At 36.2% G+C, this 18990-nt stretch overlaps 1 protein-coding gene across 2 annotated transcripts; it reads right to left on the bottom strand.

Annotated features, from left to right (window-relative positions):
* Positions 1-3125: 3125 nt before the first annotated feature.
* On the bottom strand, positions 3126-16996 carry YIPF7 (Yip1 domain family member 7). Of its 2 annotated transcripts, none has more exons than XM_042871563.1 (7): positions 16908-16996; positions 15814-15908; positions 15325-15438; positions 14337-14509; positions 12564-12640; positions 7591-7772; positions 3126-3586 (listed from the first exon to the last, which is right to left on the bottom strand). In XM_042871563.1, exons 3-7 carry the CDS (start codon positions 15435-15437, stop codon positions 3424-3426), a joined length of 708 nt encoding a protein of 235 aa, XP_042727497.1. In that variant the 5' UTR covers position 15438; positions 15814-15908; positions 16908-16996; the 3' UTR covers positions 3126-3423. The 2 variants fall into 2 exon arrangements, with proteins under 2 accessions (XP_042727497.1, XP_042727496.1); XM_042871562.1 differs by having other exon boundaries at positions 12564-12709; positions 15815-15908; positions 16908-16990.
* Between the last annotated feature and the right edge of the window lie 1994 nt (positions 16997-18990).

The following is an 18990-nucleotide window of genomic DNA, read 5'->3' as shown; positions in this document are numbered from 1 at the left end:
AGTTCAGTTTACCAATAAGTAAACTATTCTAGGCTTGTATTATAACCTTTTAAAGATGATATCTGACAAGATGATTTTTGAGAAATAACAATCTTTTCACTACAAACCTGTTCCTTGTCAAGAAGACCAGTTCCCTGGATGCAACCCAACATTTTGTAAGCAATGGCTGTTCAGATACCCATTTTATCATCATTTCACATCATATCAACAGTCTTCCCTCAGTCAAAATATGTACAGTTTAACATTTTTTTGTGTTCCATCACAATGTAACAGCAAAATGTTTAGACTATAGCAAAATGCTTCCAGCTGGTTTCTGAAGGTGACCTTGGGGATGTCTGGCACACAGCAGAGACAATAGAATACAGGTGAACCCTTACCACTTGAATCTGCCATTACAAATAACATCCAGGAACTAAGAAACTATGGGGCTTTGTGTGTAAATATGCATTTGGAATTGAAGTTTCATATGCATGCAGAGAAAATCAAGAAGCCAAAGACAGATCAGCAACCTTCCTCCTCCAAAACCGTATTCTTCCTTTTGCTTTGAAGCTTATATTTAAGTCTTCTGTTTTTGTAACTCTTCAGGGTAGGAAGCATGAATTAAAAATCATTCCGTGACCCATTATTATTTTATAATCCTCTCTTTGGCAAGTTGAAAGCAATAACTTGCCAGACTTGTATTAAATTTTCATGGAATGATGTGAGGGAGTGAAATACAATGGCCTAGACAAGGGAAAGTACAGGAAAACGAGGTGGTATTGGGTAAGCCTGCGCAAAGAGATGGAAAAGGGGTATGTTACAGAGTATATGTTTTGAAGTGTTTTTATTTTAGATCAAAATAACATTTCTTTTAGTAACAGCTTGTATAAAAACATATAATAACATAATATACATTCTATATGTACTGTAATATTGATGTGAGGAACCACACAGGAATAGCGGGGCCAAAAACGACACCGTGATTATTCTCAACTTCAGAAAGGAGAACTATGTAAAAAGGAAGATTCTTGTTTAAAAGAAGTTGAAGGAGTACGGTTAAGAGGATTAAATCCTCACAGACAACATAGAGACCCCTGAAGAATGCTATGCTGGGCGTATAGCACAAATACATGCCACTTGGTGGAAATATTTTGGGGACAGGTTAAAGGAAAACAGAGTAGCTCACCAGTAAAGCAAGGAAAGTAATTAAAAATGAGAAGTTATCAATTGAAATGAAGCAGGTGCGGGAATGAAAAAAGTTATAAATCCTGAGAGAATAAACATAAAGCTGTAATTAGACTTGTGTTTGCTTTGTAAATATAGCGAGAAATATTCAAGGTGTTTATTTTCTCCATAAATAATGTGACTTGTCTCTGACATCAAAACACAAAATGATGGCTCTATTCACTAGTTCTCCTGCCATTCATATCATTCATATTAGGAAGAAAATGAATATAAAGTACTATGCAACAGTGGTATTTCATACTTGTTCTAGTCAGTGTGGATGACAGTAGAAAGTGTGGAACAAAAATGGATCTAAATTTTTCTAAACAGTCTTATCTGCACACCAGATCATATGAATCTTTCCCTATTCAGAGATGAGAATGGCATTAGTGCATGGTAAATCAAACTGCCTGATTTTATAACCATACCCTGGAGTCACACAGTGTGTTTATCTGCATCTCATTAATGGCAAATTTACTCCTTAATGCAGCAGGGCCAAATCTGTCATGTTCACAAATGCTGATCTTCCGCATTCACAAAGTTCCCACTTACACGCAATGAGACCCCATGTAGTAATATCCATAGTTTCAGGATTATACCTTCAGCCTCTCCTTACTTGTCCTCATAGCCTTGCAAGAAGTCCTTTTCTATAAATGAGCTGTGATTTTTAAGGACTGGATAAATATACATTAACTTTTGTTTACTTCTCAAGTCTACTAACTGTAAATTCTGTCCACAGGAGTTCAGTACAGTGAATTCCAAAAAGGTTTCCTCAAGTGCTCTTGAAAACAAATATGTGAGCAATGGGAAATATTTTTATCAGCGGCTCTTTCAATTCAGAAACAGAATCACTAGCATGAAAACTGATATCTAATTTATTTTTGTCCTGAAAAAGATGAAAAAGGTTAAGAAGACAGCTCTTTTCACGTATTGCTGGGCAGTTTCTCCATGTTAAGCTTTTGCATTTTTTTTGCATTTCTGGTTTTTCAGTACCAGAATTATTTGTCCTCTGTTTAGTGAGAGAAATATTTTTCAGGCATTTCACTGAACAGTTCAAATGATGAATAAATTGAAGAATAATTAAAATAATAAAAACATTCATCACGAGGGAACACACCCTGGAACACTGATGAAATAATCTGCAGCCATTTCTTTCCTTCACATTTCCCTTTATTTCATATTTCTTTTTCCTAGCTGTTTCTACAGCTACATGTGTTTTCTCTAGCACTGCCTACTGGATTTTATTCTTGTTATGACTACACACACATCTCTATTTTCTGTTGATGGCTCGATACTTCTAATATTATGTATTGAAATGTCATCTTGTGCATTCTGTGCTTCACTGCTGTTGTAAAAATGTTAGGTTCCTATAAGACTAAAAGCAGCAAATAGATTGTGGGGTGCAGGGGGGGGAGGAGATAAAATTGTGGAGGTTTTATTTCGCTTGCTTAAATACAGTTGTGCCTTTCAGGAGACATTTTTAGGAGCTGCATTTGCTTTGTGTGGTGCTTTTCTGCAGTGACAGCAGGTAGTGGTTTAGTGGCAATTTTAAAATCTAACATTACTGTACATTACAAAAAGTACAATAGGGTTTTGGACAGCAAAACCTCTTAAAAATAAAACAAGATGACATTTCTAGTTTCCTCCCTCTGTTGTAGCAACCTGTTCTTCCTGTTACTTGGACAATTATTCCACATCACAAAGCAGAGCCACTAAATCCTCTGTTAAATATAGAAAATAATAACTGAAAAAACTGCATAAATTCTGTGTTGTTAGTAATCAAATAATAGGCTTTTTTTTTTTTCTGAAACAAATGTGCATTTTCACTAGAATCACTAGATCTGTTAAATATTTGTGTTATTACTTTCCAGTTACTCTCCAGTGTATATACTATATGTATTGTAATCACTCAAAAGACAAGATTTGTTTTTAATTGTCATTTATTTCTTTTTTACTATTTTTACTATCTTCTCCATACAAACCTATTTTCTCTAAGCTGCAAGATTCTCAAAACATCAGCAATACAATCATCTGCCTGTTAGTTTCCTTTTTTTTTTTTTATTTTATTATCAGCCATTAAGCAAATAAAAGGTAAGTTCTATAATCTAATTTTGTTAATGGAACTTAATGCAATTCTGCACAATTTAAAAATGACTAAATAACCTCCTATCCCTCCAACAAACATAAACAGACTGTAATAAGGCTACCAGGAAATATGCTTCAGAAAACTGCCAGAAGTGCAAAGAGTCCGTACAGCAAAGCACACGGGTATGCAATAAGGAGCTGCTGTCCTTCCATGGCCAAGGCAGAGGTAAAAATTTTGGAGGCTGACAAACTGCACCATCCAATAACAAACAGAGCTAACAAAGTTCCCAGGATTCCACTGCAAGAAAAACGAAAGAAACAAAAAAGTGTGTTTGTTAGCACATGTAGCATCAAATCATGAGCTCATGTCTGGCAACTCGTTACTGATAAGATAACAGATGCTGCAAGAATCAAGAGACCAAGGTAATTCCTTCAGCAGTGTCATCAGCAGTACTGCCAAAAAGAGAAATTGGTTTCCAGTATCTTTGTGGTCTCCAATAGATGCAGCAGCTGAAGACTCTTTTTTTCTTTTAAGTTAGCAAAGATCTTATTCAGCCAAAATCCATCAAGCAGAAGTCACTAGGATTTATAATGACACTACAATCCTACTCTTCCATCAGGTAGAATGATGACCTCGAGGTGATGTAGTTTTGTAACACTTCAAAGGTCTGAAGTGTGTCTCAGACTGAGGAGCAACAATTCAGGATGTACACTCAGCTGGCCATGCACGTAGGTGTCTCCCAAGAGAAAGCCTAAGTGGGCTTTTAAAAGCTTCACATCTAGAGTAGTGTAAGGGACAGGAGAAGAAACACTGAGGAAATGTATTTTTGCTCATTTTGACATTCTCTTCACATTGTGGCTTTCCACTCTGCCCCTCAGTGACAACTAAGCCGTTCCAAAGTTAATTTTTGCTGCTTCTCAGGTGCAGGGTGGCCAGGAGAATGGGTGATTATGAGACTGTGGCCAGAAGCCTGCTGAAATATTCCTGCATATTAGAGATTTGGCTATTAATCCCTGTAGGAGCAAGACCATGCCAATAAATAATGTTTCATATATGTTTTATTTGCGCACTGTATTTGCAGTCTACTTCTATAAAATGCATGAGCTCATGTGCACAATGCTGCTGAGGTGCATATTGAGTTGTCTGTGTTACACACACTTGCTGTGTCAGTCTCAAGGACCTCCAGAATGAACGAACATCTGCCACTTGCTAAATGACTTTGTGGGACTCTGTTCTTCCAAAGCACCAGCTAAACAGAATCAGAATCAGAAACAGACTATGTATACCTACTTGGGCTCATTTGTCAAAAATAATCTTCACTAATCTTGTGCTGGAGGTAATCCTCCAAAATCTCACTAAATTAAACCACAGTGAATAAAGCTCTCCTTTAATTGCCTTAGTTTACGTATTGCATTTACATAAAGTCATACTTCATTCCTTTCTTTCTGTCTCCAAGCCAATAAAGGTACTTGATGTTCTTAGCTCTTGCAGCTTTGGAAAGGAAGGAGAAAACTGATTTTAAGGTGACTCAGCACCTTGTTGCAACATCAAGGCACTATAAATAAAACAATAAAGACCATGTAGTTTATTATTCTCAGTTGAAGTGTCCTGCTAAGCCTATGCAGAGGCATTCAGGGAATTACACTGTGATTACACTGTGAACTAAGCCTCTTCTCCAAGCAGAGACACAAAGATGCTCAGTTAACCAGCTAGCCAGAAACTCAGAGCTAGTATGGATTGCTTCTTGATCTATCCATATGGTTGCAGAGGTTAGAAATCTACAGGAACTTGCTGCCTGAGGATAATTTGCAGCTACTGTAATGACTCTTTAGGGGCCAATTACAAGGCAGTACAATTTAGAGCTCTGCATTGCACTGAGGATCCAATGGCCTCTAATGGTTTGTTCCAGAACAGGCAGAGAGCAAGATGGAAAGGTGACATAAAATCCTGTTGGAGCCAAGGGATAAGTCTGTGCACTTGTACATTCAGTCCTTGATCTTACAGCACACTAAATGCTGATATGAGCAGGCTAGCTTTAGCAAACAGCATGTCTCATGTGTTGATGAGGTTTAGATCATCCTGCATGGGAGACGGACAAGGAAAAGGTGTCATGCTTACAGTAGCTTAGAGGGTTTATGGAGGAGTACGAAGATAGAGCTGGGTGAGCAAACAAGAGCAGTGCCTCTCCCTCTCTATTACAACTTGCAGATAGAGTCATCAAATGAGTCCTGTACATCAGATGGGCCAAATAAATCTTTTCTCCCATCTTGAACTCATTTCCTTCACTATTTAGTCAAGGAAATGCTGTGGTCAGCCTGTTCATAGAGGTGATAGTGAAGAATTATTTTTTATTTCCAGGAAAAAAAAATTGCTGATATTTCTTCCAGAAAGATCGCTTAATCAGCTTGGCCTCAGCATGACATCAGCATAGATGGCTACAAGTGAAGCTTTAGAGAATCTGGTTCCACACAAGTCTGAATAAGAGAACTGGTCCTCTCTTATGGTGCCATTCAGCATCCAAAGGTTTCACATTTTGTGTCATTCCCAATTAACACTGAAATAGATGATCATGAATGCCACAAATTGTTGAATTAATATTTATCTTTCATTTTATATGCGTACAATCTTATGTATATTTTCTATGAGAACAGATTGAAGTTTTCAAATTCTTTACAATTTGAAATGGTTGAAATAACTTTTCACAAAGATTAGGAAAAGAAAAAAGCACGAATGTACTGCTGTTTTTCCTTTGCAATTTTAAATAATCTTTAAAATTAAAAACAATGAGTCATATTGGATTTAAATCTGCTACTTAATTTTAGTACAAGTTAATAATAGATCTTTGTGCAATACATAACTTTTTATTGATTCAAGGAGTTTCATATAGCAAATGAGAAAGGACTGCAGAATCTTAGAGACAGATACTTGACATTATCAATTCATTTCAGAAATTATAGTTTACTTTTGTAAAGTCTATCTACTAGACTATAGATTTTCAAAGGATGTGCTTTCTCAAACTCACAGCATTTTACAAGGCTATGGTGTGTGCTTGGTGACTCCTTGTACAGTCAACAGCATCCCATGCAGTTATAACAGCTGGCTTGGAGTCAGCCCCATCTGTCCTCTGATTACATATTTGCACCTTTTATTTGGGTGGATTATTAAACAGGTTAATCAAGCAAATATGGAAGTGTTGGAGAACAGAGAATGAGTGGCATCTTTAGTGTCACTGCTGCTCATCTTTTCAAGGACAATTGAGTAACACTTGAATATACAGAATAAGGTCAGTCTAATATATTATAGCTCTACAAAAACAAGCAACAATTATGCTAAAATCTTAACAATGCAGTATCATTTCCTTAAAAAATAATTTCATACCTAAAATTGCAGTTTTATCAGATAAAAGAAACAGGTAATTTTATTACTCATCAGCTGCCAAGTCCCATGTCTTGCTGGTTGGAGAGTTCAGAAAATATTCAAAAAGACCAAGGAGGGGAGCTATTATTAATACTGTGTTCACTATGGATAAAAAGTACTGCCCAAAGCCTTCAGGCAAGACCTGGAACATTTTTATGCTTTTCTTTATGTCAGCATAGAGGTAAACACAGTCCATATCTCAAAAAGCTTAGGGAATGAAGAGGAAGGAGGGGCTTGCATGAAAATTTCTTAATTCTTATGTATATTAATTAACACTCCTCCATACACTCACAGAGGTATATACAGTGCTGCACATTATTTTTTTCAAAGTGATTATACCATAACTATTCTTTGGAGAATAGGACTTAGCTACATCTTAATGCTCCACTTCATTAAAGGTTCATTCTGTTACACAGAAGTCAGTCTACAGAAAGAAAGGAAATACAAGGATGGAAGCCTGGTATTATGAACAAAAAAAAAAAAACAAAAAAACCCAAACCAAACCAAAAAAAAAAAAAAAAAAACAACCAAGAGAATCAGCTATGTCAAACCAAAGTCTATGAGTGTCTTTCAAAATTGATACCTTAGTTTGGATACTATTGGTTCTTGGAAAACAAAAAGCATATTTGGGGCTGCTGCAAAAATCAAAGCCACTCTTAGTCCCCTTGGGAAACAGTGGAATCATATTAAAGTGATTTTATATCACCCTTCTCAAACACAGACCTTCCTCTTCCATTTTGCCCATTTTCACCTACATAGAATGGTGTATTTCTTCACAATTTTGGAAGATAAAACTAACTACGTAACCATTTACAAAACATTTTTGTAACACTTCTGACTCACGGTCCTTCAGATGATTCTTGCTACCAAGCACTGGTACTTACTGTAGCGAGAAGATGGCTGCAGAAGAGGACAGGATCACCATGGGCAGCAGGCAGTAGCCCAAAACACTTGCAACACAGCCATGCGAGACTCCTGGGATGCTCATCAGGTTCAGCAGGGCATGCATAACAAGGCACCCAGTGATACTCACTCCATACACATAGCTAAAGTGAACTTTTCCTGCCTGGAAAAAACATACAAAAAATAGTGTTGGAAGGGAACAAATGATTGCAAGGTGGATGGAAGAAATTAAGCACTACCTTAGTTCTACTTTTTTTATTGACAGTCACTTTCTCCTCACTTTGTCTTCATTGGTTCAATTGTAAAACACTGCTGCTACTTTTGGGTGATTTTTGCATCAAAACATTCCAAGGTAAAATTGTGACAATGTGGTTGTTGCTAATTTAAAGTTATCCCACTGATTCTCAGCCTTATTCTCATTGGGCTCGGAAGTAACACAGCAGTTGGTCAGGGAAGCTTGTGAAGATTTAACTGGTAACAAGCTGAGAACAAATTATGGACATGGAAAGCACTTTTTAGTGTCAGGAAAATGTTTCCAATCTTTACAAATTCAAAGACTGTGGAAATTGAAAACCTTCACGATTTCAGTACGTAGGTCATTGGAAAAGTGTCCCAAGTAAAACAACAGCCTCACTTAAAACACTTTTCATTTTATTACAGATTTAAGTAGATCTGAAAAAAAAAATAAAAATCAACAACCCAAAAGCTAGTAAGCCTTTGCTGAAACTATGCTATTTTTCAAGATGAATGTGACCATTCTTCCCCTTGACTATCACGAGAAAGACACATCTCTGTGGTTAGATCAATACAGCACGTTCATTTCTAGATAAACTGTAGTAGCAACAGTCAGCTCATGTTCTTTTGTTCTCCACTGAAAGAAAAATCCCCCAGACGGCTGTTGATTTTTTTTGTTTTGTTTTTGTTTTGTTTTGTTTTTGTTTTTGTTTTGTTTTGTTTTGTTTTCCTTCTTCCAGGTTTTATTTCTCTGTGTGAATTTAGTGCCTCTGAAAGGTACCAGCCTGACAGCCTGGGGTCTGATGTTCTATAATTTACACACAAAGCTAGTACAACAGGCACCAGTGGCCATAGCACCACCAATTTCTTAATCTCTTGCCATTATTTTGGAGGATTACCTCCAGACAAGAGTGCATTTCTCATTCAAGATATATTGCTAAATCTTTCTCTCTCTCTTCAAGATTCTAACAAAAGAACTACTGAATGCCAGGTACACAGTAGTGTGATTTTAACATCTGTTCATCCAAAATAAACAGCGATCTGGGATGAAGACAAGTTTGTTTGTTTTGGAACTTTGCTTCTTAAAGATAACACGCATTTATGAAGGGGATAGCTTAAACCCTGGATAGATGCCTTGCACACATCTATCCACATGCAAAGCAGACCTAGCTGCTACTTCCCAAATTACTACTGAAAGTCAACTGCAAAAACAGTTAGATTGAGAACTGTGGATGTTGCAGACTTTAATTTCAAAGCTGAACAATACAACTTAAAACATGGTTCTACATTTCCTAAACAATACTATTATTTTCTTTTTCCTATTGAGCTCATTATGCCCCATACCTGGAGGCGTTCAAGGCCAGGTTGGATGGGGCCCTGGGCAGCCTGGTTTATTAGATATAGAGGTTGGCGGCCTTGCGTGCATCAGGGAGGTTGGAGCTTCATGATCCTTGAGGTTCCTTCCAACCCAAGCCATTGCATGACTCATGTTTTTACTTGTATGTATGTATGACTCAACCCTCAGCTCGATACTGTGGAATAAACTTGTCAAAGGAAGTGCCACAGTGCATCACCTTTCTAACACATAAGAATACATATAAACATACTTAACACTCAGATGCATTTGTGTGTATACTTTTATATGTCACTCATTACATACTGCATAGGATAAATTGCATGAGAATTGAAGCTTAGAGAGGGTTTCAGTTTTCCATTCATTTTGTAGCTTATGCTTGGATTCTCTTATGGTGCAAAAGATGGAAATATTACTGAGTCTTTTCCTGGTTTAAAATATTTACAGGTATCTCTTCCACAATGGTTTAGGAGGATTGATATTTACTGTCCTCAAGCTCATATTTTAATGAATCCTGGGGGAAACTAAACATCTTTGAAGACCTTGTTTCTCTGGTCCCTCATTTGTATGGAAGCTAATCACGGGATGCCAGCAGTATTGAGGTGGACAGATACAAAGAAATGTAAAAGAGAGAGAATAATCTAGTGGTGGCACAAGTTGAAAACCCTGAAGTTGCAGGTTGGTGTCAGCTCATCTTATGAAGAAAGAGCACTTAAATGAAAGGCAGCCTCAGCTAGTAAGACCTGACACTCCATCAGCACCATCTGCTTTTCAGCTCATCCTGGCTCATTGCTGACCTCTCCTCTGCTTCCGAGTTAGATAGAATCAGGTTACCCAGTCTTGCATTGACCAAGTGCTTGCTAAAGAAAGAGACCTTTGCTAGTGTTTGCATACTACTTGTATAAAACAATCAGGAAAAATTGCTTCACCAAATAGAATTAATGACAGAGGTAGCGTGGAAGAGCAGTGATAGGTGAATTATTATCAGTCACAATTTCAGTTTCTAAAGTTCTGTATTAAGTTTAACGTGTGTGGCTGTTTGGGCAGCATATACTGTTGGTCAATTAGGAAAAATTATGTCTCAAAGAGATGCAATAATGACTATAAGCTAATATTTTAGGCTGTTTGTTTTGGTGTTTTTAATGGTTTCATACAGCACTATTTGGCAGCTTAATCTAAGATTACCAAATTACTGAGACAGAGATGAAGGGAGCATAGCCAACTGAAACCTCCATTTGGTGCAGTGTTTGATTTGTGGTGCAGGGGAATGAGAGAGAAAACGCAGCTGAACGCATTTGTTCCAATTTGAGCTGTTGCTAACTTATGTAAATATACTGACTCACGCACACGGGAATACTCCCAGTTCACAGCAATGTAAGCAAAACCAGAATCAGACTTGATTAGCCTGGCAGGCTTTGATGAATTGAAAGTACTAAATTTGTCCTGCGGAAGGAACAAGGTTAGAAGAAAGTCAGACCTTGTGTGCTTGTTTGCACCTGCCTGGAGTGGGTGCTGCTACCCTCAGTTTCAGGATATGGAGAAGTCCTGTGACAAATGACTATGCAAAATGCAAAGCGTGCAAACTTTTGCACTGCTGTTGTTTCTTTCTCTGCAGTGGAGCTGCCTTGCTTTTCACCAGCATGAGGAAGAACAAGTCCTGCTGCCAGGCTAAGAAACCCTTTCTCATTTTCTCTGTGATCCAAAAGAAATGTTAACATTTAAAGAACATCTTTGCATATTTTTCATAGTTAAAAAGCTGAAAGTAAGTAAAATTTCTAAATTACTCCTTGAAACAAGCTTTTAACCAAATTACATTCCTATAAAGTATAAAAGTATACTTCCTATGAAGTATAAAAGGATATCGTAACTTATATAGCTCAAGAGCAACTCTGGTATTCAAATGTATCCAAAATAAAAATAGGAAGTTTGAATTTTTAAAATGGCCATGGAAATCCCATAAACATTTTCCTGTGAAACTGTGACACAAAAACTCTGACAGAGTAGACTGTGTCAGAGGAGTTGTTCTTGCTAAAATCTAGAGCACTGAAAGTGGTTGTTTTTCCAGTGACAACATGTTTAATATCTTAGAATAAAAATGGTAATTTAGGTACTTTATTTCAATAATACTAGCTTAATATTCATTGTAATATCTCACTGTCCAAGGAGAAAAATCAACAGCACTATTTTTTTTACACTCTCCTTCCATTGTTCTGTTTGTAGTCAATTCAGCACTTTCTTCTTTATTCCCCTCATCTTTATTTCTCTAGGTGGGAGAGAGCCCATCTTCTGTAGCTTTCCACCTTCTTTTCCCAAATTCCATTTCCTGCTGCTGTTTCTGCTCTTTTAAAATATTTTCAGTTTTACAGGCACATAAATAATAACACTTGCCTTTTATATTGCAGTTTGCACAGTCAAGGTACTGCACTGACATTACAAATTGAGTAAGAACTTTCAAGTCTTCTGATTCAGCACTATTTATCACAGAGGAAAAGGAGAATTAGAGCCCCTTTTCTCTTCCCTCAGGTGTCAGTGCAGCAAACCCTCCCCAGAACAGTCCCACTTTGTCCCTGTCTGATAAATGGTTGCTGACAATCAGAGCCGTCCTTCAGCAGCACCAGAGAGCCTCTGTTGTCAGTGACAAATAGATGAATTTTGGACTATTGTACAATCTTTCTTTCAGCTTTCCTTCTGTAGGAAAATCTATTCATGAAGAGGAAAAAATTTAAGCAAAGGCTTAAATATTTTGTTTAGCAGATGATATAGAAAGAGAGTGTAGATTAAGAAGATGCTAGCAAAATTTATAGAAAGGTATTGTAAATTTTGACAGGGAGGTAGAAGTTGAAATTCTTGTTGAAATGTTTTTAGTTGCATAAAGATAGATATATTTTTCTTTTATATCTCTGCACTCCCCAGAATAACAAATGAGAGAGGATAATTAAAAAAAAAAAGCAGCAAGAGTGCTTTAAAAACTGGGCTGGTCTGCTATGCCTTCTTTTTCCCTCCTTTGGAAATTCCCTTTTATGTCCTTATCTACTTCATGTTGTACCTCAAGTGTTAAGAGCCTCCTCAGCCTATGTACTGTGCAGATCTTTGTTCATATTAATCCCTATCTCCAATAACGGTGAGATCTTTTATTTCCACTGGAAGTAACACACTACTTTACTTGTATTACATCTACATTACAATTAAACATTATGTGCTTTCAAGCAAGAAGTCTTTTTTACATGTAATATTGGGAAAATAGCAGAGAATGACTCATTTTATATATACATATATTTGTCAGATCTACATCTGCTACTTCATGTACATTAATCACAGAGGCATTAACTTGTCAGAAAATTGATCACTTAAATTAGCACAACCTACCAGCAGCAACGTTGCTCCAAGGGCCAAACAGAAAACCACAGGTCCAGTGAGGTCCGTCTCGATCATAATGCTGCCATCTGCAGGTTTCATTGGATTTAGAACTGTTAAAGTTTTTTGCCATATGTGCTCAAAATTTATCCCAAGTTCTGCAATGAGAAATTCCAGAACTGCTTACAAGAGAACAACACTTTTACAGTAACCCAGTAGATATCACAGATCCCTAAACAAATTAATCACTTGAATGAAGATAATGTTGTAGGATGATATATTCTGTAGTAGATCATGCTGTACATTTTCATCCAGTATAGCTGAGAGTCAGCTCTGATTCTAAACTGGAAATATTTTTTTATTAAATCTAATGAGTCAAGAAATGCCTTCAGCATTTTCAAGTTAATATTTGTTTTTCCTATATTAATATATATATATATATATATATATAAACTGCACTAACTTAGATGCTGAAAAATATGCTAATTAACATTAACTGCAGAATTCAAGATATTCTGGAAAACTGAAGACACAGATATATGATTTAATTCTGGTAAGTCTGACAAGAGATGTGTCTTAAGCCTTAGCAGCCAGAGGCACTTAAAAATGACATTCTTTCCTTCAAGGCAAGTTAATAATACTTTGTAGAGTGCTTTATAAGCTTTTTGCATTTAAAACGTAATTACAGGAAACCCTGGAAACAGAACAAATTTCTTTCCCATTAAAGTCAATAGGAATTCTGATACTGCAAAGATTTCTTTTCTGACTTCTTCAGAAACACTTCATCTTGAAAGATCAATCATTTTTCCTGAGATGCTCCAGCAAGGAAAAGCTAGATTCAGAACTGGTTGCCAAAATGACTGAGACTGACAATATGTTAGAGCTGTTTGAAAAGCTAGCTCTTCACCAATCCATCATCTCGAACTAAGACAAAACGTTACATAAATAAGGTTGTTCAGTATTAAAAGGTTTGACCTTGGTCAATTTATTTGACACAGTCATGAATGTCTCTGCAGCTCTGCAGATCACAAGTAGTTGTATTTCAACATCCTTTTCACGGGGTGAGCTGCCCGTGTGATTACATGCCTGAAGGACTGAGAGTTGGAGGTCTAGAAGTTATCCATGTCATTCAGAATGATCTTGCTGGTTTAAAGTAGTGCAAAAAAGAGCTGCATACTTTCCTTTTATATAACTGTGGAGTAGTCACAATTTTTTTATTATTATTTTATTTTTTAATGTAGGTAGTACTGGTGTTTTGCTAACTGAATGTTCATCTACAGGTCAGTCACTAGCATTAAGATAATTCAATCATCATGAAGAATGATGTTGTCCATGCAGTTAAATGATCAACAAATTGAAGCTGAATGCAGCTTTAAACATTTCCTTTACACTGAAACAATCTAGTTAGCATCTTCAAACTGTAAAATTTATTACTAGATAAGCAAATAAGATTATTATCAATATTTATTAATTAAAGATATTCCAGTATGCATGCAGTATAAACATGGAGCAGAAAAATATTTGGAAATATGAATGTAAAACTTATTGTTATGCTGTCATCTAGTGGTAGTAAAGCATATGCCATATAAATGACATAATGAATTAACCCTTACGGACCTCGGATAAGAAAATTCAGGCTTAAGGACAGAAGCAGTTGGACAAAGTTGAATTCACAAGGGCAAGTTCAACAGCCAGGCTGAGCACCTGTTGTAGATACTCTGGTGGCTGACACTAGTTAGGAAACAGAAGCATACAAACATGCATTGTCCTTGGTTTTATTTTTACCTTCTAGCAAAGGAGGTTCCTCATCAAAACCATCAGTGTAGCTAAGGTGAGAGAGAGTGTTGGAACTGTATAGAACTGTTGGCTGTAAAATCTGACCTGTGTAACTCTGAGATGGCAACAGCATTTCTGAAGGGACAAAAGCACCAGCCAGAGGTCTGTGTCCTGTCTGGCTCCTGGGACAAGAAGCAAATTGCAGTGAAACAAATGATGGCAGTGAGCAACTCAATGGTTCCCTAGAACTGTTTCTTTCACCCATGTGCCATGGCTTACATTTTCAACTATTTTCAACATTAGTGCAGATCCCAATCCTTTATAATAGGCTATGATAGGCTTAATTATAAGTAAAGCAGCCTTGGGGGAGGTATAGATCTCAAAGCTCTTTGCTGCTCTATTTTCCATGATTTCCCGATTATTGTTATATATAATTTTATTTCTGTATGACCAGAAGGCATAGAGAGAGCTGGGCCTAATCTCTCATCCTTTGACACCCATCTTTCTGTTTCAATCAAAATTATTTTTTATTCCCTGATATTTTCCAGAAGGGAGGTGCAGACTCTGTGGAGCACTGCCATTGTGGGTAGGGCTAAATGAACATCTTTGTAGGGCAGAGAGTTTTATGGCAGGTCAGGCCTTTTCATCTCCCTGTGCAAGTCCTAGGACCAGCCAAATTCATCAGCTGCTGAACAGGGAGGCTGCAACAACATCCAGCCTCTTGCAACATGGTTGCTTAGAAATCTCCTTAACTTAGAACTTCTTTTCCTCAGTGTCTTTCTTCCAGGGGCACAAGTCACCATTTGATTTCAAAAAAATGCATTAGAAAAGGATACATGTATTTTCTTCATCTTTCTACTGCTACAACTTCTACTTCACCCTTAAACTCCAGCTGCATTGTTCACAGAATCCTTTTGTTTCAACTGAATGCTTTTCTTTGTCATTAATTTCACCTGAGTTTTGAAACGTCTTCTTTTTGTTTTGGTAGCATACTTACTTTCTATTTCCACTCAAGTTTTCACTAGAGTCACAAGTGCTGTAATCTTCCTGGTCATCTATGTTGTAATTGGACTGGTAAAAGTCACAGTGAAACTGTTCAAAATGTGCCATTCTGATGAGAAAAAATATATATATATAAATTAATAGTGTATATTGATAAAATCATCTTCTGTACAAGCAAATATCTAACCTGCCCTAAGCCACGCATTCAAAAGAATGTTTGGAACTGAAACAAAGAAGGAACTGACAAAAAAAAATATCTTCAGTTTCCATATTACTGTATATTAATTTATACACAGCATTAGAATGGAGGAAGAAACTTTCTCCAATTACTAATAAGTAACTTCCTGTCAGAACAAGGGGCAGAAGACACAAACTGAAACACAGAAAGTTCCATCTGCACATGAGAAAGAATTTCTTTACTGTGAGGGCGCACTCAAACAGGCTGCCCTGAGAGTCTCCTCCTGTGGACATATATATAACTTACCTGGACGCTTTTCTGTGCAACCTGCCGTAGGAATCTTGCCTTAGCACTAAGTTGGACTGGATGATCTCCAGAGGCCCCTTCCAATCCCTTCGATTCTGTGAGAAAGAAGATAAATAAACTATTATTCTCAGGAGTTCATTTCCTTATTTTAAAAGAAATATAAAAATAAAAGTGCATACAGAAGGTTAAGAATGGACTCATTCACATCAGCATTAGAATTCTGGTGATCTTTACTTTTATTTTACGTTTTACTTTTAGATTTTTAACTTAATGTTCATCTTTAGTCCCTCTCATTGGACATTTATATTCACAATTAGGATTCCCCTGAGCTCTCCTCCAGCCTGAAGCTCTGGGCGGGACCTTTGCCTGGATGTAAACACCAGACCAAATGTAAAACACGCAGACGTACGTAAATGTTTTACCAATTGATTAGCATTCCCGTGGTTAAACTCTGCTCAACAACCTGACTTTTAACTATAACAATTTCTGATTTACTTACATTTTCATATAAGACACTAGACTAACCTAACATTTTCCCTTTTCTTTACTTTTGCCCTTTTTTCCAACATCTCAAATATCATTGGCCAAACACTCTTCACTTTTACTACATCTCTTTTTTTATCAGACACATGCTGCTTACAGTAAAGATCTTTGCAGCAATTTTTATAAGGTAAAAGTTACAAAGATTAGTATTTCAACAGGGACCTTGAATGCATATTAAAATTTCTAAATTGCATTGCAATTACGCTGAATCTGTGAGGACGAAATTTCTTCATTTATCCAATATATTCAATTATTAATGTTGTTTTCTTTACTGCTGAAAAAGTCATGCAGGATTTCCAGATTTAGGAAATAAAATAACATGTTGTAAATATGTTTAATACAGATTTTACATGGATTATATTTTAAAAGACTACAGAATCCAACCGAATAGTTCAATTCCTGTGAGTCTTTAATAGAACATTAAAGACTATTACTACAAGGAAATAAATAATTAATTAAACAGGTGCATACTTTGTCTGTGTAGTAGAATTCAGAAAAGATAAGCTTTTTTTTTTATTATTAAAGAAAAATTAGGAGCTAAGGTTACTTACTTTTTAATATATTCGATGAAAACACCAGTCTGTTGAATTTACATGTTGGAAAACACCTAAAATATCCCCTTGCGTTAACAGGGATGAGCTTAGTGCTATTTATAAGATTCTAAATTTGATCATTGAACAGATGCATGCGAAGGAAAAAAGCCACACAGCATGTCAATAGCATGGGCATATGCAAAAGAACTAACAACAATAAGCACAGAATATAAAAATCTTCAAGGAAAGCAGAAAAAAATAAGCAGAATTTTATAAATTTCAGTCAACATTGTAGACTGTATCTGACACCTTCTTTCTTATGTAGGTATAGGAAAAGATCCTTGTGAAGCCCTCAAGAGCTGAGCTTTCATATATTAAACATTTATAACAATATGTAATATTGTTATGAATAATGAATATAAAACATAAACGGGGGTATGCTCCTAGCAGACATTCCTAGGGTGTACTATGGATCATGTACAGCCTTAAAGGTGCTCCTTGTGGCTGACAGGGGAACCTTTTTGTTGCAACCAATTTGGAGAGAATATGGTGCTTCCTAGGACCACAGCAACAGGCGGGAAGAATGAAAGCATTTAAGATACAGCTCCATTACATGGCCAAAGGCACATCCAGGCTCATATGCTGCCCCACTGCTACTCTAGGTGCTCCTATCCATCTTCAAGGCTGCCAGAAGCTCTCTCTAGGTGCAGCATCCACCACATCAAGGTCACAGCAAGCAATGAAAATAAAAGGCAATGAACCTTTAATTGTCACCCTTTGAGAACCTTCACTGCTTTTGTAGACATCAGATTCTGGTTAACTTTTTTCTATTCATCACTCAGCATAATATCCATTTCAGTGCCTGACCCACTATGGAACTTTAGGAGCTCTTCTTTTACAGTCCTAACTGTTAGAAAACTTGCAGCACAGATTGAATTTTGAAATAGTACATAAACCTCAAAGAATACTTTCTATTTACCCAAATTTTAGTAACACGCACTCAGTAAGTCATAACAGGTACTGCTTTTTTTCATTTATTTATTGGATAGTTTCCCAAAGATCACTTGGTTTATTTAAGAAATGAGACATTAAATGAGATATATTAGCAGGTCATTAATCTGTGCCTCAGGTGCATATTAAATTCTGTGTAGTTGAAGGCCAAATGACTTCCATTTCATTAGAATAATCACGCCCTGTTGGTGTATGACCTATAGATCTCTTAAACAATTATAATATTGATACACTTTCAATTAAGAAAACATTACACCAAATATATTATCTTAAAAATATGTATGTCCCCAGAAGAGCCCAGAAGTGAAGAATGATGAGAAGTAGAAAATACAGCATGTATTTCTACTATGTGGGGGTACAGTACTTGTTAAAGCCATTGTAAAGACTCTCTCACGCTGTTTTGTTGTTGTTTTTTTGTTTTATTTTTGCCTCCAATTTCCATACTGCTACACCCAACAAGGTGAATTCTCAGTTTCATTTCTTAGCAAACTGCTAATCTCTGTATTGTTTAATCATCTCTGTTTAGAGATAAGTACTTAATCTTGTTCATACCAACTCAGGGTGGGGATTGAAATGGGATTAACACCTATCCTTGAGGAAGGTAATTAAAATCAATATATTTATTTTAAATAGGAGGATTCTAGTTTGCTAGATAAAGCCTGATTATTTTAATTACAAAAAATGATATGGCTATTTTGCTACTTTCAATGAGAAAAAATTATACAAATAAAAATATGCATACACACATATGTGCATAATGGTTGTCAGATAATGACTTGGAATAATTATGAAACAAGGCAATTTAAGGAAGAATTGAAATGGAAAAAACTGCAATGATTGATAGAGGGAAATGGTTAAAGAATATTTTATAGTTTCTTAACATATCCCAGTCAGAAAAAAAAAAGGCACATGATTATTTTTTTTTTAAATCTATACTTTGCGAAATTAAAATAAACTTGAAATGTGTATATTTTCTATCCATATATAAAATAAAAATATAATGTGCCTTAAATATATTTCAACTATGCATTTATTCTTCATGAATGTCCCTGTGTATATAAACACAAAAGTGCATCTAAAATACAAATAT

This window comes from Lagopus leucura, unplaced genomic scaffold (assembly GCF_019238085.1).
Source record: "Lagopus leucura isolate 7727_CA_CO unplaced genomic scaffold, USGS_WTPT01 Super-Scaffold_100004, whole genome shotgun sequence".
NCBI lineage: Eukaryota > Metazoa > Chordata > Aves > Galliformes > Phasianidae > Lagopus > Lagopus leucura.
Note: the sequence above shows the minus strand (reverse complement) of the source record. Positions and strands in the feature narration are given on the sequence as shown.

Bases quoted from the DNA above. Each gene is read 5' to 3' on its own strand.
- YIPF7 (XM_042871562.1), bottom strand. From the start codon at position 15,437: ATGGCACATTTTGAACAGTTTCACTGTGACTTTTACCAGTCCAATTAC. The intron at 12,710-14,336 runs GTAAAAATAAAA...TTCTCATTGCAG, and splicing joins GGAACCTCCTTTGCTAGAAG to AACTTGGGATAAATTTTGAG. The intron at 3,587-7,590 runs GTAAGTACCAGT...TTTTTCTTGCAG, and splicing joins GCAGCCATCTTCTCGCTACA to TGGAATCCTGGGAACTTTGT.